Raw genomic sequence first — 18,834 nt, 5'->3', positions numbered from 1 at the left:
AACCAAAAATCAGCAAAATTGAGGGGCCGTGAATCCACCGTACACTGCAAATCAAAGAAATCAGACACTTCAAGACATTGCTTGACGTTCTTTGAAGACTCGAAAGTTTTCCTGGCGATACATGAGACATGTCGGCCATGTTTTTCAGTGTCAAATCACAACTCATTTTTGGACACTGCTGGATTTCACACAGTGCTGCTAGAAAATCAGGCAGCTTGAAAGTACCACATTGACCCGAATATAAGATTATGTAACATTTTTTGTCTCTCGAACAGTCTGAGAAAGAAAGAGGTGCGTCGTCGTAGATCAACACGTGCCTCAGCGCTTTTCTTCCTGTCACTCACACCCGCCAGTGACCAGGAGAGATGCAGAGACCCGCTCGTGAAAACGGTTTCAAAGGTTGCTAGCACGTTAGCCAACAACAGAGAAGGAGTTGTGATGCTAATTTTAAGATAGTGGGGTTCAGCAGTCATCAAAGTGTCGAGCAGGTAAGAAAAATGATATCCCTTTTTTTATTGTAATCTACCAGTTATTTGACTGATATTGAGATTATCGTCTTGTATTTGGGTCATTGTGTGAATCCTTTCAATGATCTGTCTGTGATAAATATTTTATACTACGGGTAATGATTCCTAAACGTGCCTCGTCATGATGATATCATTTTTGGTCTTTGACCATGGCATGTGGCATGAATATCCAATTTCTTCAAATAGTAACTTTCCTTGTAACTATCCTCCAACCTGGGCACACACAGTTCTGTTTCTTACCTGGATCCATTCATATGCTCATATTCTCTCTTGACGTTGACCCGCACTGGCTGGTTGATCCACTCCTGCTGTGGGGGTAATGGGTTGATTTTGTGAGTCTGGCCGTAGTCCTGCGCGCCAGATGCAGTCATGTCTGTCTTGGGGAGAGGGGCAGCAGCGGCGTACGGAGGCTCGAATAAGGACTGGTCTTCACTCACCACTGATAGCGCCTCCTGAAAAGCAAAGGAACGGGACATGTGGCGTGTGTCTTTCTTCGCTCGAACAGGCATGACACAGTGACGCTAACTCGTGTGTTTTACGAGGGTTAGTAATGAGTTGTTTGTTAGAGAATTAAAGGGATAGTTTGAAGTTGTACGACATCACCATCAGCAGTGTAGTCCATTGACGGCGAAATGTGATGAGGACACTCGCATCTTCTTCCGCTGTGCAACACATACGTAAAGAAGACGCTGCGTTGCGGAAGAAGAGTGGTATCACCGCCAGTGTGTTCATCCCATGCACATGAATGCACAGGCGACGGTGCGCAGGGATACGGCAGGAGACATACAGTATATAAGACAGAGCGTCTTGTGAGGTATTTTGGTGATGCAAATGTATTACTCTTATGAACGCACTTTTTTTGGAGAAGCAAAACTCTTCACTTAAACGTCCCCAGCAACGAAGCGGAGCTACCTTCTTCATCGCCGAAATCCGACCAGAACTGCACTTAGGAGACCAAGTGAGGGAGTGAGTCGCCGTTGATGGACTACACTGCTGATGGGGATGTCATACAACTTGATGTCAAAAAATCCAAACTATCCCTTTAAGACAAGGAGCATCTGAAGTTCTTAGCAAGAGTTTTAGGTTGCTGTGACCTAACTTTGGTGTTTTAAAGACTTTTTGTCACTGCGGTCATTTTGATTTAGCACAACCATAAATAGACATATATCATTAGCGCACTTATGCCAGAAATCTGACAATAGCATCGGTGGAACTTCCTGTCGCCTGCTAACTAAAGAACAGATGGACAAACATATAGAAATACCAACGGAATACAGTCATCCCTCACGACATCGTGCTTCAAACATCGCTCCCTCGCTCTGTTGTCACTCTTTCGCTTGATTTTTCAAAAATGGTCGAAATATATTGAAAAACAAGTATTATATACCATATAGTATTGTGGTCACTAGGTGTCAGTAATGTTACAGGACATTGATACCTTAGATTACATTACCCCAGGGGTAGGGGGACCTATGTGGCTCTTTTTAGGACTGCATGTGGCTTTCAGACGTGTCTCAACACAATAAAATGTAGGCTACATTCACACTGCAGGGTATGATGCCCAATTTGTTTAAATCGGATTTTTGATGTGGTCGTTCACATCACGAAACAAATGCCACAAAGCGTCCAGAAAGTGAAGTGCATGCGCAATAGCACGACCTTAGACCTTGCTCGCATTTCTGTATGTGTTTCCACAAGTAAAGATTGCTGCAGCGTGCGCACTAGTGATGTGCGATACCATTTCTGATACGATACTGGGCAAAATTCAGGCTGGAGACAAAATCACATATCTGCAGTATCAAAAGTATCATCGTTTCATCGACTTTAGAGCATGAAGAGCTGGTATCGGAAGTATCGATATAAAATAATAGCACAAGAAATATTTAGAAAGTCATAAACTGGTTTTCGATGCTCTAACTAGGAAAATATTGTGTTTATTAATATTGAATCCTTCTTCAGGGAAATTCACTTATTGCGGTCAAGTCTGGAACCGATTAACCGCAATAAACGAGTGTACCTCATGATGTACCCCAGATTTTTTCACATGACTGTGAATGACATTTATGGCGCCCTCAGTAAGACATGTTAGCATACATGTACAGCATGCAGGGTTAGGGTCTGTGGTGTGGTCACTGACTTATTGCAAAAACGTTTCCCATCCATCCATCCATCCATCCATCCATTTTCTATGCCGCTTATCCAAATTAGGGTCTAATTTGGGGGAATGCTACACACATGTTTTTGTCAGTACTCGAAAGGTGCGAACCAAATTCGGTGACCATTCGGCTAAACACCTTAATGTTACGGCGGGTGTTTTGTCGAGCTGCATTGATCTGTGTGAGGAATTTCCAGTCAGTTCAGCTTCAGGGGTTTAATAAATATAATAACACAGGCAGCACAACTGGGGTGCATGTTTTGCCAAATGTTCACCCCTTTGCGTGCCACCGTTCAGGAGTAGAAGAGTTAGTTTTACACTTTTTTTTCAACCAATCCTGCCTTGGAAAGAGCTCCGTGCTCTCTTGAGTGACAGACTAATCCTGTATATATGGTACATACTGTAGGTTTTAATAAAAACGACAAAACCCAAACCACAGTTTCCAGCCTCATATTGAGAAATGAAAGCAAGATACAACAAGGAAGTTAGTGCGCTTTGGAGGCTGGCAGGCAGATGTTCACCTCCACCATTTCCTGCCAAGACATGAGAATGACATCAATCTTCTCAACACTCTCTGGGCCAAGACAGCAAACATAAAGACTGGCAGGTGATGACGGCGATAAGAACTCATTTTTAAACAACGCACACTCTTGTGATGTCAAATATTCCCTCTCTTGGGGACCTTTTTTTCTGTTTGTTACAGTAATTACGTGCAGTTATGGGTCATATCACAGTCTGGCATCCTAAGTCATTTGACTAAACAGCCCCTTCAGCTACTGTAGCTTCCTGTTGACGTTAGATGACTTCAATCAGGCTCACAGTGGAGTGAGTAAACACATTCTGATTTGCTTACGTTGCTGTCATCGTCCACCCTAACCCTAACCGTCGGATTGATGAAGACATCAGTGTTCATCTTGTCTGTCCTTCTGTCTCGTCTGGTCCCTGGGACGGGGGCTGTGGGGGGTCACGGCTACACCGACCTTTCTGCTGTGGCTCAGCAATGTAAGCAATGTAAGTTTATTAAAGAAAACAACAGCAAAAACTCTCCACCGGATGAGATAGTACACGCTATCATCGGACTCTAACGTGTCAACATCCCTGAGATGCGACAATGGCTCGATGAGCCGTCGCTGAGCCAAGCGCCTGGAGAGGAGTACGCTCAGAATATTAAGTATAGTCGCTGCCGTCTCTGTGCTTTGACTCGGGATTCTGAAGCACATCTGGATCTGGTAGGATCTGATGGCACGACTTAGACTGAGACGTGTCTAATCCTCAAAGGAATTATTTATTTCTATCATTCCGAAGTGCCACATATGTTTGTCAGGGGAACGGATTGACATTAATAGTAAGAAAGGAATCCTCTGCACTAACTGCCCTTTTAAAACACACAACACAACTATTCACAGAAAAAACTGCAACAGCAAGTTCAAAAATACATCAGGGGTGTCCACACTTGTTCCAGCGAAGGCCACAACTGCATATCAGCTTTGTAATATACGGCACAGGCCAAAGGTTTGGACACACACAACACAGCTGATGGTCCCAACCTCATTAATCAGGCAAGAAACTCCACTAAGTAACCCTGACAAGGCACACCCGTGATGTGAAAACCACAAAACCATTTCAGGAGACTACCTCATGAAGCTCATTGACAGAACAGCAAGGCTTTGCAGTGCTATAAAAAAAAGAAATCATAAGACATAAAATATATCTCTAAAATATAAGACATATTAAGTGTTATTTCACACTTTTTTGTTAAGTTCAAAATTCCACGTGTTCATTGATTGTTTTGGGAATGTACAACGGAAATAGTCGTGAAGATTAAGAAAACGCATTGAATGAGAAGGCGTGTCCAAGCTTTTGGCCTGTACTGTAGGTGAAATATTATTACTACTATTTTTTTACATTTTCCAAATATTTCAACTTTCTTCCTAAATAAATAATCTTCGTAAATGATATTATGACTTTATTCCCATAATATCACTTTTTCTCCAACCTAATTTCCCCTAAAATTACAACTTTGTTTTGTTTTTTTGTTTCTCATAATATTACAACTGAAGAAATAACTTTTTTCTTTAATATTTTAACTCTATGCTACTAAAAAGTCATTATTTTTCCTCATAATATTATGAGTTTATTCTAAAAAAAAAAGTGACTTTTTTCATGTTAAAATACGATATTTTTCTCTTAATATTTTGACTTTACTCTCTAAAAATGTAAACTAATTACAGCAGGTTTTTTTCTTTTTTTTCTTCTTCTTTTTTTCTTCTTTCAATTTTCTTCTGATAATTATGACTTTATTCACAACATATTTTGACTTTTTTTCCACAACCTAACTTTATTCGTTTTGTTTGTTTCTCATACTACGACTTAATGAATTTTTTTCTTTAATATTTCAACTTTAGGCTACTGAATTGATGTTATTTTTCCTCATAATGCTACATTATTCTTGTGACATTATGACTTTTTCTCGTTAGATTACACCTAGGGATGTCAGATAATATCGGCCCATTGATACTATCGCATAAAAATATGATATCGGTAGACATCGGTATGGGTTTTTTTTCCGACAATGAAAACCAATACTAAAAAATGCTGTACAGTATAGATGGACATTTTAATGTTCAATGTTTAATGTTCGCACAGGTTGTTCACATATAGCGTCCAGTTCCTTTGCCCATTTCACAGGCTATTGTGTTCCTGGCCGCCCTGACTGTACTGAGCGTACATGGCTAGCTCCATGTTAGCATCTGGGGCACTAGCTGTTAGCCATTCAGTGACGCACCAATGAGCTGCACTCCCTGAAGGTCTTGACGTTCTTGCCAGCTTGTCGGTCTTGCTCTGTAGTGAATTCACGTTTCCTATGATAATAACTACCGAAGGCTTGAATCGCCATTTCCTTGCCAGCTGCTTGACTTTCATCTTAGCTCCTTCGCGGCCGCCTCGATATCAATGGGTAGACTTGAAATCACACCGATGCCGGACGTCGCTCTCATGGCACGTAAAAATATGCTTGAATAAAAGAACAGAATTGCTTGAAAGGCAAATTCACATTTCCAGCAGCTCTGCAAAAGTATAGTTATGAACTTAATCACAAAATAAAACAACCAAGGTAAGACGTGAGAGATAAGAAAAATAAGAAAATAAAATAAGAATAAATAAATACGGAGCAGATCACGTCAAATTTGTAGTGCAATATACATAATAAATAATAATAATAATATTAATAATACATAACAAGGCAATAAATCCAGTTCTGTCCAGTCCAGTCCTTCCACGACAGGAAATATGTGATGTTACACATATCGGTATTGGTGTTGGTTGTTTTCGGAATCAGAAATTGAGAGTTGGACAATAACAGTTATCGACAAAAAAGCCAATATCGGACATCCCTAATTACAACTTTTTTTCTCTGAATATTTTGACTTTATTCTATGTACCGTATTTTCCAGACTATAAATCGCTCCGGAGTATAAGTCGCACCAGCCAAAAATGCACAATGAAGAAGAAAAAAAAACATATATAAGTCGGACTGGACTATAAGTCGCATTTTTGGGGGGAAATGTATTTTATAAAACCAGAGACCAAGAACAGACATTTCATCTTGAAAGGCAAGTTATAGTAATAACAATAAAATTGAGAACAACATTCTAAATAGGTTGTATGCTAATGTAACAGCTATTCAGATCCCTATAGCCCTAAACCAGTGATCCCCAACCCCCGGACCGCGGCCCAGTACCGGGCCGTGGGCCATTTGCTACCGGGCCGCACAGAAAGAAAAAATAATTTCCATGCTGTTTTATTTTGAAAAGTGGCCGGATTCTCTCTGTTGCATCCGTCTCACTTGATGCATGTCCATTGTGCGTGTGCTAACTTTCTCTCGCCGCACAGATAGACTACTACTGTATTTTTAGCCTTTTTCTTTCACCTCATATTTGGTCTCAGATGCTGATACTTTGTGGGAATGCATAAAGGTAAGTTTTCATGACTTATTGAGTGCTAATGTGCACATTTGTCTCAAGTGAATTCATGCTAGCACACTGCCTTTTACCACACACAGCAAACAGCGAATAATCTCTCTGGAAAAACTCCAGAGCTAAGATAAATTAGATCACTATAATGTACGAACCCCAAAGCCCCCGCCCCCCACTTCCCGGTCCGCGGGAGATTTGTGGGAACACAAGCCGGTCCGTGGGTCAGAAAAGGTTGGGGACCACTGGCCTAAACAATATAACATCACTAGTTTACTTAATATGATTTTCTTTTTGGGGGGTATTTGTGTTCCGTCTTTGTCCGTTGTTTTTATAAGTTGTTGTTTACATTGTACATTTTCAGTGGTACAGGAGTGATAGGAGTAGCAGATATTGGCACACAAGCCTAGAGCGCTCTCTCGTGGCTGTCAGTGTGAAAAAAAACCCTATATCAGTCGCTCCGGAGTACAAGTCGCAGGACCGGCCAAACCATGAAAAAAAGTGCAATTTATAGTCCGGAAAATACAGTAATCACAGCTGTTGTTGGTTTGTTTTTTAATTTTCTTGTTAAATTATATTTTTAGACTTTGCAGCGGGCTACAAATGGCCCCCAGACCGCACTTTGGACACCCCTGAAATACATACCAGTAATCACAGTCATGTTTTCATCACTTGTAGTCAAAAACCTGCCACACGAAGCCAGAAGTCACAAGGAAAAACACATTTTTGGAGTGGGACTACGGAATAAAAAGTTTCCCTGCAGGTATCGTAAACAAGCATATAAAAGCTAAACCCCCTCTAGAACATTTAACTTCCCTCCCCAGAATTAGATTTTCCAGGGATTTAATCGGTTGATCCATCATACAGTCAGTATTACCCGCTATCTAAGAGGCGCACACCAGCCAGCCCCAGCACGATAAAAGCGCGGCCGAGCGAGGGGGACGTCCCGCTGCGACTCGATAAGGCCTCGCCGCCGGGCTATTGTGACTGTTAGGAGTCGTGGTCCCAGTGACAAATCATGCGGCCTGTCATATGGTAACCATGATTGGCAGGTGCCGTGTGCCCATCAAGATGGAGGGCGTTTAAAAATAGGAGAGGAGAAATCTGCCGTGTTTTCTCTTGTCGTATCTGTGAGGCACACAAATGTGCTGCCAGTGAAGGCGGCAGGCTGTTTCAAAACAGTTGAACCTCGAAATATAAACTCAGACACGGCGTTTATGCACTCAACGCCTCCCGCTACTGTCTAAAGCATCCTTGCGCCTCCTGAAACGTATTACAATAACTCATTACAGTGCATTAACTGCAACAGAGTCCACTTAGAGTCTCTTAAGGTCCAGTCTACACTAGCGTACCTCATAAATTACCTCATTAGGGACTCTAAGGCAGTTCCAACCTTAATTGACCCAAAGCACATATTTTACATGAAAAAAATTGCTCTGGACACCACCAAACAAAAATGTATGAATGGCAAGGTGGAAAAACAGGTTAATTATGTACCGTCTGCCCTCTAGTGGAAGAGCATTGAATGGTTCTGCCTCTCACTATACGTCACGGATACATGACCAAAGATGCGTTATTTATAAATAATATAATTTCAATTTCAAGTCATGGCACACAGTGGTGAGTATACAGTACATGCCATTGTTAGTATATAGGTTATTTAACCCATCACAATATTAAACACAGCACTAGTGACACACTGGACTGGTAGCCACAGGAGGGCTCAAGGCCAAGGCCTTCCCTTTTTCCCATCATCCACAAGCCTTATGTGAAACATGAACACATATTTCTCTCCCTTTTTTGTGCGTTCTAAAAAGAGAAAACAAGTTGGCATGAGCCAGCTAACATTGCACGTCAAGGGAGGCACCTATTTTGACGGCAAAGCCATAAAAAACCCTGAAAAAACGCCAGCAGTGTTTCATTTGCATAACCGACCTGTATATTAACCAAGCAATATTGTTATTGTAGCAGCTAAGACGAAAAGCTAGATTTGTCTGGCGGAGTAACACTACACTCACTCACAACGCCTCAAGCCACTGCAACGGGACAGACGGAAGAGTGGATACTACTGGCTCTCAATTTCCCTACGAAGACTCAACAAGATGCTCGTATGCTGTCAGCATTGTTTACCTGAGGACTGGGGCACAAGTCTCGCACTGGAAGACACAGCCATCCCAATGAGAGCGGACATTGTAAGTGTTCTTGCTTTTTTATGCTGCTGCCGTTGACCAAAGTATCGTTAGCTCCTATGGGCTATGTCAAATCAGTGCGCCGAGGAAAGAAGTTCCGGTAATGTTTCAAATCATCAAAATATGGCGAGATACTGTTTAGGCCTGTCACGATAACAAATTTTGCTGGTCGATAATTGTGCTACAAATTATCGTCGATAGTCAATATAATCGGCAAAATTTTTGGAGACCATTTTTTTATTATTTGCAAGAGAGGTGTAATTCACATTTCAACCACTAGATGATACTCAAGCATAGTGCACCGTGTACTTGTGTGAGACATTAGCTTGACACAGAAGTTGCGTGTGTGTATGTTTTTGCAACATAGCCAGCGACACTGTAAGTGCGCATATATTATATTTGCCGACCAAACGCCTCAGTAAGCGTTGACTGTCGGGACGAAGGCTCCGCTGCTCCTCCATCGGTAGGTCCGTGTCGGTCGTCGGTGTTCGTGCGCTCACCGTGTTCATTCTGTTTAAAACCCAAATATTCCCACATTGCAGTCGTGGCATTAGCCTGAAAGCTATTGCATTTGTGCCGTCATTCATGTGTACGCTGGCTCACGAAGCTAACTGCTGCTAGGGTAGTAGCTCCTAGCTGTTGGCCCCGCCTCCACAAAGAGGCTGAACGAAATCTCTTCGTTCATTCCACTATAGGACCAATGCACACAGACAGATGTGACATCCAGCCTGTTTCAGAGACGAACAGAAAAGGGAAAGAAGTACGTGCTCCTGTTTCACATAAGAACTGTGGATGATGGGCAAAATTCCAAAAAAGTGCAGATTTCCTTTAAATAAATGTATATTTATATATAATATTAACATATAATATTTAGAAATTAGCGGCGTAACGATTCATCGATACATTCCTATGATCCAACTACATCGATCTGTGTCCAGCAAAGTTTCCATTCAGGATGACATTTATCGATCTAACGTTGTTTCAAAGGTAATCAATCGATTGAATCGATACTAGGAAATAAAGCGTTGGATGTACAGGAAAATGTTCATACTGGAAAATGTACAGTACTGATGTACAGTAAACAGTACTTATATCGTGTTGGAGCACATCGAGTCACATCCAAAGTTAAGTCCAACTTTAAGCCTTTCAAACTCATGGATCGGCGCTTCAGGACAATATAAACGGTATGTAGGATATAAATTCACTTCAATATCTATCTGTGGATGTAGTTTGGTTAAAATCTGGTGGTGACGAATATGTTCATTTTGCACTGCAATTACTGTGTACATGCAATTTGTCACATGAAATGACACTTGATTTTCTTCCCTGGACTTTTTGATGATCCAAAAAATGTCACTGGCTACTCTGTTGAGTTTTAAAACAAATGTCCCAGCCTAAGTTATGATATATTTCGTAGTACGGTTGCACTTGCCAAGGTCCGTGGGTGGATCACAGCTTTGGTCTTGACTCAACGTTAAAGCAATGGGAACCGAAGGCGCTATTTCCCGCTATGAAATTTGCTCTAACTTATTTAATACTTGAGGTAAAGACGTGAATGAGGTATCAAATTAAAGTTCTAGTCATGTAGATCAAATAGAAATAATCACAGACTTGATTTCATTCAACCTGTTCATGCATTCATTGTTAATTCAAATAAAATGTGAATGCATTTGCCATCAATTGTTGTTTACTTGTTTGTTTTATATCCATAATTACTTTATACCTGATTGGCTTACAAAAAACAACGAGAATCTAGGAAATTTCACCTGCACTGTCAAGTATCCAGGTATTTATTTCACAGCCAGACCGGCTGAATTTTTTGGCCAAAAAGTTACTGTATCAATGTAAAGTTACTGTATCGCTTTGGGTCGTATCGTTCTAAATGAACCAATATCGTCCTTCAGTCATATCGGCAACCGTGAATCCAGTCTTTATTAAAACGAATCGTTGTGCTTTGAAAAAAAAAAAAAACATTCTTCAACTGTAATACAAAAATAAGTTAACTACTTAAAATTAAACCAGTTAAAAACAGCGACTAACCTCCTGCTTATACATGTTGTTTCTGCCATGTTGCACTGAGCAGCCGGGACCGAGATGCATTTTTACTACCTTCCTGGAAGTTCCATTTCTCGTCGTCACATCCACAAAAGTTCTGTCTCTTTACATGACACACGAGTCAGCACGTAGATGTCCACTCATCAGCCATCTTGTACTGACCAGCCAGGACAGATGTGTTCTTACCATTTTACTATGACACAGTGTGTCCCATTTCTGGTTCTTTGGTTATCATCACTGATTTTTCCATCCCTTGTACCCTACCGCGGTGTGGTGACATCACAGCAAAAGCAAAAAAAAAAACCACATCTAATCCTACGGATGCTCAAAGAAATGTTGTTTTGTGAATTGTTTGACAATAGAGGTTCCACTGCACTGTTTTTTGGGGAGGTTTTTTGCGGGGAGGCGACACACTTTAGCCAACACAATGCTCATCGTCACACGCGACACCTGCCGCTTTTGTTTACATCAGCCAATTCCCCTCAAATGCATCACGACGGCACACGGAGACTACACGTGGACGTGGAAAAGCACAGGAATGGGAGGGGTGAGGGGGTTAGAGTGGTCCATTCTTGTCTTTTGTTTTAAGTAGGAAACCTGTCAGGAAAAGATTGTGTAGAACAGGAAGCTCTCATGCTCTCCAGAGTGCCGTCTTTCTTTAGGTTGCAGCCACACTTCAATTTGGATTCTTCATTCTTCTTTTTTTTTTGTTGCATCCATCCACCAACAAGCCGAAATTACAAAATAATCACAGATGCACAAATGCAGACTTTGTTATTTTTTGTGTGCCGCCAGCGTTTACACTCCGTCAACAACCACACCCAGCTGCCACAAAGACCACTATACTTGAAATGTCCCCTCCAAAATGCTTCATTTTTGGGAGCTGACACTTGTTGGGAACCAAGAGGGACTTGCCATTCAAACATCTGGAGCATCTGGAACGTCTAGAAGTGCATGAGGGGTTTGCAGTAGCTCATGTTAATACAGCCCAGCTCGTTTTAGCAATCACACAAATTGCACAAAATAGTTGTGTAACTTTAAAAAAAAAGTTGTGAAGCCTTGTGTGGTTTTGAAGTGTTGCAAGGTTTGCGGGTTGCCAAATAACAGCTTTACAATAATCTTCTTCCGATAAATAAATAAATAAATCAATCAATAAATAAATAAATAAATAAATAAATAAATAAATAAATCACCCAACCATCACTTTCTTCAGACCCAATGAGAAGCTCCTCCGAGTTGCGCAGTTACATCCACTCCGTTAAGAAGACGCTTTTAAAAGTGAAGAAGAAGTCATACCTACATGAAAAGTCTCAAGAAAACAGACGCGTTGTTTAGAAAAAGCCTCTCCAGACGTGCGTAAAATGCGCGCTCGCTCCCCCCTGGAAATCCAAAGTGTGACTCAGGCTTCCATGCACATCCTCGCAGCAGCGTAGGGTGGAAATTATGATTATTTCACCAAAAAAAGAAGAAGAAGAAGAAGAAGGGGGGATGGTTTGAAGGAAAAGCGAGAGAAAAAGGTCCTCAGTGTGGAGCTCGCATTCCGACTGAGGGGGGGAAAAAAAGGAGGCGCAACTTTGCGGGGAAAAAAGAAGCGGTCCCCCCACAATCCTCCTTTACACCCCATTCTCCACCCTTACCTTAATAGTTCCGTCCATTTTGCGCAACTTTCAGTGGACTCCGACGGTATCCCAAACATGACACGCTCCTGAATTAATTCCAGCCCCAGTCCTGGTATGTGCGGCGCAGAGAAAGACACACTTTTTTTTTTCTTTCCTCCTAAATTTGGGAAGTGAAGTCACCACCACCACCGCCACCTCCTCCACTGCTGCTGCTGCTGCTGTTGCTGCAGAGAAGGAAGCTGTGTGTCACCCAAAGCCCTGCCTTCAACAAAAAAACAAAAAAGCAAGCAGGATACTGTCCTGAGGAGATAAGCAGGCAAAACAATTGAGTGTCCACTTCGTTGTTTTTTTTTTTTAAGCTGGGAAATATTTACAGGATGACAGCCTGCTGTGGAAAACTCGTGTGATTTTTGCCTTCCCAGAAATAATTGAATATGGATGACCAACCTCGTTCATATCACCACAAATGTACTTTTAACATCCAAAAAATGATCTTTTCCTGTCTGTTTTTACAGCGAGCATGACAAAAGGTGTAATAAATCCTACACAGATGACAAATCTGAGCACCTGTAGGCACTACTTGTTGCAATATTTCTTGCCCTTACAAGCCTCCACGTCAAGGTGAAGACTTCACAAAAGATGCCATAAATTACATTCAACCATTCAGAGCCCAACGCACACAAAAAGTCTGTTGTACACGTGTGTGGACCAGCAGGAACTACACCGTCTATTTTTATTATTCCGATTTTTTTTAATGTAGCTTGTCTGCGGTGCCCCCCCCCCCCCCCACTCCCACCCTCCCTTGTGAGAGCCCAACATCTCCACTCCCAGCTTTTTTCCCCCAGTCTTCCCTTTAAAATTGCCCCCATTTCAGTTGCAATGAAAACACGTCCACTTTCTCGATGGAATGAAAAACATGAACATCTACGGAGTTCTGTGCGAAAACCGCCAGTTTTCTCTGTGGCGTTCTACGTGAGAAATGTTCATTTTCTACATTACCACTGCATGAAAAACATGTATTTTTGTCTACAGTGTTTGACACAAAATATGTCTATATTGTCTACGTTGTTATGCCCGAAAAGCATACATTTTTCTTTAGAGTTCAACGCGAAAACATGAAAAATGTATTTTTTTCTGTATGAAGTTCTGTATGAAAAATGTAAAATTTCCTCTTCGGACTTCTATCCAAAAAAACGTCAATTTTTGCTCCATTGAGTTTCTTGTCAAAAATGTTCATTTTCTACATGTAGTTCTGTACGAAATAAATGTATTTTAGTCTACGGAGCTCTACACGGAAAACATCAATTTTCTCTACAGAGTTCCGCATGAGAACCGTCCATTTTCTCCATGGAGTTCTGCATGACAAATGCCCGCTTTCTCTATGGAGTTATACCTGGGAAAACAAATTTTCCTCTATGGATTTCTGCACGAAGAACGGGAAACATTTCAATTCTATCTATGAAGTTCTGCATCAAAAACATCTATCCAAAAAACGTCAATTTTGACTTTGAGTTTTATATGAAAAATGTGCTTTTTTTACATGGAGGGGAAAGAAAAGCATCAATTTTCTCTACAGAGTTCAACATGAGAACCATCCATTTTATCTATGGCGTTCTACACGAAAAACATGAAAAATGTCAAGTTTCTCTGTGACGTAATGTATTGAAACATCTTCTTTTTTTGTTTTCCTCTGTGGAGTTCTGTCAGAAAAATGTAAAATTTTTTTCTATGGGGTTCTGCATGAATAACACCAAAAACGTACATTTTCTTTGCAGACTTTAGCATGAGAATAGTCTATTTTCTATATGGAGTTCTGCATGAAAAATGTGCACTTTTTCTGCAGAGTTATGCCCAAAAACGAAACTTTCTCTATGAAGTTCTCTATTAAAATGTAATTTTTCTCTATTAAAATAAATTTTCTCAGTGATGTTCTGCATGAATTTTTTGGCACGTATGTTTTTACTATTTTCCTAAAGATGAAAACTCGCATACCTTTACATGACTTCACAATTGAATATCTTATCCAAAGCCAATAGACAATGACATTTCTCAATAGCCGCTTATTGAGAATAGAATGTTCGGCCTGCTCAAAGTATAGCCAAACTTTGACAGCACGGTCCAGTCTGTCTGCTCCCCTCTTGGGGGTCTGGCGGGGCTCAGGGCCCCACCCATGGGACCACCACATCTGGATCCTGCTAAGGGTCAAGGCTTCTCCTGCCTGAGGCCAGCTCAGACTTGTATAATTAAGGGAGACACCTTGTTTAACTCTTTGGTGACTGCTTTGATACACCCTATCCCCTTATTTTTAATACCCTTTATAACTTCATTTAAATAGATGTCCGTCCCAAATAGGCTTAAATATATTCATTCAGTTATGCTAAACATTTGTATGTAGTAACATTTTTATTATTGTGGTGTGCTTTTTTTTGTTGCAATGACAAAATATTAGAAACCTGAAACTTGAATAGATTCACTGCAGTGCAGTCAGCTCCCAGCCACAATACTGTATCATCACCGGTAATGATTATTGGTAAAAGATGGTGTAATATGTTGAATTTCCAAGTATTTCAGTAAGCGTCCATCCAGCATTGTTGTATATATACTGTAGTTAATACGTACTTGGATCTTATTATATTGTGCAAGTGCACTTTAAAAAATGGGGGAAAAAAGAAATAACCAGCAAGACAAGTGGAAAAAAAAATCCTGCTTGAGATGTAATTGAGGCGGGTGACTGGGGGTCTTCCCATTACTGATCGTCATAATGAATCCAGTGGTAACAAACATTTTGGAATGCCAATAAACAGATGCAAGTCGGTTTACACAGCCAACCACAGAACATCTGGCTTGATGCGGGCTGCAAGTAGACAGCCAGCAGACATGTCTTCCCCAGTGTACACACACAAACACACAGACAGCATAAAAACACATGCAATCGTGCTTCTGCATGCATGGACCATGCATGATATAGAACTTGGTTTACAACAAGGAAGAATGTCAGTCAGTGTAGGGTGGAGAGCATTCATAATATCGGTCTTTATAACACTTGATATGGATTTGTGTTTGCCTGACTTTAATTTGCAGACTCTCACATCATGCCTGTCCAGTCTTGAGTCCACATAACCCCAAAAAGTGGCGTCTGCAGCACGTATGCTGCACAAACTGTCTGCTCCCCCTCCTCTCCGCTACCTTCAGGCCATAATTAATTTGAGATTTATTTTTATTGGAGAGTTCCAGTCTCGCCTGGCCTTAACCAAACAAAACCAAATGCTTGGACCGTGGAGTCTTTTGAAGGATGAGGGGAAAAGGGATAGTTGGGGTGGGAGGCATGTCCTCTACAGTTGTTCCACATTCTGAGCGATATTTGAATGTCTGCTATGTGAGTGTGCACGCAACAAAAATGTCTACCTGGCATCCAGCGCGCTGGCGTGACGAATGCACAGTATGAAGCAAAAAAAAAAAAAGGGCAACACATGACGGCAACGTGACAAATAAGACATCCACAGTGCTTATTTAAACAAAATTCAAAGAATCCATTTCATCGTTTCATCAGAGCCCCTTCTTGTTATTTTTTTTGTTTTTTTTAATGGAAACAGAGCAGGAATTGTTCTTTTACCTCTGTGTAAGAAACCCTCCCTAAAACGCTGAAAAGAGGCCTTATTCGGAATTTAACACACATTCAAATAATGTTTTGCTTGGGGGGGGGGAGTAAACTACCAGTTTTTCTTGGTTTTGACAGCAAAAAGAGACCAATAAAACCCCAGTGGACATGATAGAAACATGTATTATAATTGTTGTGATTATTTTTTTAGCAGTAGTAGTCGTTGCTGTTATATTTAAGCCATAAATAGGTATTTCGCAATCAAGTTAATTTTAGTTAATCAACTAAAATACCAAAATATATTAATCAAAAAATATCGTAAAAAAAAAATATGTGTATAAAGTATTGCTCACCACTTCACACTTCAAATTTCATCGCTTCACTCTATCACGCTTTTTCCAAAATATAGTAATTGTTTTGTGGTTAAATACTACCTATTATTAATTTTTTAAAATGCATTGTTGTCTAAATTAAGTAATTTCAAACCTAAAAATGGCTAAATGAACTAAAATACAAATGTAGGGCATTCAGAAGACCCATTCAAACACATTGTGATGATAGTAGTGGTGTTTTACACTGGTCACCAGGTGTCAGTAATGTTGCTGTAATGTTCGAGATGCGACACACAAGCACCAGACTTGATTGCCGGAACAACAGGCTTTTGTTGCAGGCTTCAGTTATCTCAAAACAGGCACAATAAGCCCTTACACGGGCTACTGGTGCAGCCGTAGCCTACGCCAAGCCATTAAGTCTCAACCCCGGACATCATTATTTTATCTTTATGTCTACTATATCGGGGTAATACAAGTGTAAAGTTGACTATAGGGGTGTTATTTCATGTCTGGAGGGCTCTAATAACATTAAAAACCGTATTTAGAAGGATTTTAAACAGGTTTTCTATGCTCTAACTATGAAAATGTTCTGTTTCTAAATAAGAAATCTGACTTTGTGGATTACTGTATAATCTAAAATATATACATAGTCAAAATATATGGTATATTATCCAGTAATTTCGTGTTTTCTCATCGCTCTTATTTTATAGGGCTAGTTAGTTGTGCTGGGGTTGCTAACTTGTAAGCAAAAGAACAAAAAATGAGCCCACCTGTTGGAAGAGGAGGTGCTGTCTTACCTTGACGTAAGACGACGTGTCAGGGACAGTTTGGAACATGACGGTAGGGTGCTGCCGGGTGTCCAACAGTAAGTGCAGGACCCTGACATTGAGAGGAACAGAGACGTCACAATGAACCCAACTTAAAAAGTGTTGCAGGTTTTATTCAAGTGTCACCAACATGGGTGAATTATTAGTGGTGGCCCTCGGGGTGTGTGTGTGTGTGTGTGCGTGTGCGCGTGTGTGTGTATGGAGAGGACTTTGGCCCTATGCATGCATCCCAACCCCCATCACGCCCCCCCTCCAGTCCCCTAAAGCTTAGCACATATTGAAGCACTTTTGGCTTTAATAAGTGCAGCTTACAAAGTCTAGGGTGAAAGGGCACTAAGAGGACGGTCCCTCCTTTTTGTGACGGTTGCACATGCATATATGATACACGCATGACACAAATGTTTCATGCAGTGAGGGAGGGAAGTAGTTTACAGTTAAAATGAGAATTATGAGTGCAGCGGATGCACTTGGCGTATTGCTTTGCTGCAATCTAACACAATTAAGTGTTGAATGAAGCCCTTCCAACAATCAAGCGCCTATTTATGGTGTTGCTCCGCCTCCTAGCCATGATGATCAATTGTCATTGAACGTGGCATACTTCTTTTTTTTGCAGTCCCCCCAATGCATCCATTTTCAGTGCAAAAAAGTGCATGGAGCCCAGCATCTGCAGCCAATTAAGCAGGGCAGCTCTGGTGAATAACGGCGTGAACCTTCCTCCGAGACACCCCCGTGGGCCCGTGGGCCGGGACCCCTCTAGTGTTACATTTTAAGCATCTTACTTTGCTGTTATCCATCAAGGGCGAGGCGAGCCCACTCATTCTCAGCTAATACGCGACCCCTATATTGCTTTACATTAATGTTTTAAGTGCACAAAATGTGCACACTTTGTAATGAACTTAACCTTAATAAAAAAACAATTAAGCAGGCAATAGGTGTGCACCACGTGATCAGTCCGCCGCTCACCTGTTCTTAAGGCGTCGCTGCAAGGGGTTCACTGCTCCTATTCTTCTTACGCAATTAAAAAAAAAAATAGTCCTCTCCACGTGTGCCTGCTTTTCTTGCGAGTTATTTAAGTCAAAAGCTCAGCAGCGAGTGTATGAATGGATATGTTCCTAAGATGAGAGGGAGAAGTAATGCGGCCAATGAGCAGCGAGAGAAAAACCTCCCCTTGTCTGCGGTGCTCTGAGGCCACTCACGCGTGAAATAAGAGGGACACACACACACACACACGCACGCACGCTGCTGCTTAAATCTGCTTCATAAAGTTCTCTTTACGCTCAAATTAATTGTTAACTTGGTTTGTTGTCTTCTTTACGTGAGGTTAATTGTGCTTTCTTTGATTCGGATTGCAGTAGCTGCTGAGGGAAAAGCCGCAAATATGAGATTTTGTGGAAATAAAATGGCTGAGATTTTAATAACAATTGGATTTGTATCGTGATTCGCGGCTGCCGATACGATATTGGTTTATTTCTCACACTTTTTCAGCCTGCGAGCTACTTTTAAAATGGCCACGTCCCAAAGATCTATCTCCTACTATAAATATAGAAAAAAATAGATATAT

At 41.0% G+C, this 18,834-nt stretch overlaps 1 protein-coding gene across 6 annotated transcripts in view; it reads right to left on the bottom strand.

The window, feature by feature from the left end:
- The window catches only part of fli1 (Fli-1 proto-oncogene, ETS transcription factor), a 53,826-nt gene extending 35,425 nt beyond the window's left edge, over window positions 1–18,401 (bottom strand). Inside the window, exons 1-3 of one of the 6 annotated variants that reach the window (XM_054794860.1) lie at window positions 18,237–18,401; window positions 17,217–17,325; window positions 768–979 (exon numbers count right to left, since the gene is read on the bottom strand). In XM_054794860.1, coding sequence (XP_054650835.1) covers window positions 768–979; window positions 17,217–17,282 — 278 coding nt within the window. In that variant the 5' untranslated portion in view covers window positions 17,283–17,325; window positions 18,237–18,401. Of the gene's footprint in view, window positions 1–767; window positions 980–12,193; window positions 12,493–12,534; window positions 12,738–17,216; window positions 17,326–18,236 lie in introns of those variants that run through there. The other 5 variants (XM_054794859.1, XM_054794862.1, XM_054794863.1 and 2 more) reach the window with 5 other exon arrangements.
- Between the last annotated feature and the right edge of the window lie 433 nt (window positions 18,402–18,834).

The sequence above is a fragment of the Dunckerocampus dactyliophorus genome, chromosome 12, assembly GCF_027744805.1.
Source record: "Dunckerocampus dactyliophorus isolate RoL2022-P2 chromosome 12, RoL_Ddac_1.1, whole genome shotgun sequence".
NCBI lineage: Eukaryota > Metazoa > Chordata > Actinopteri > Syngnathiformes > Syngnathidae > Dunckerocampus > Dunckerocampus dactyliophorus.
Note: the sequence above shows the minus strand (reverse complement) of the source record. Positions and strands in the feature narration are given on the sequence as shown.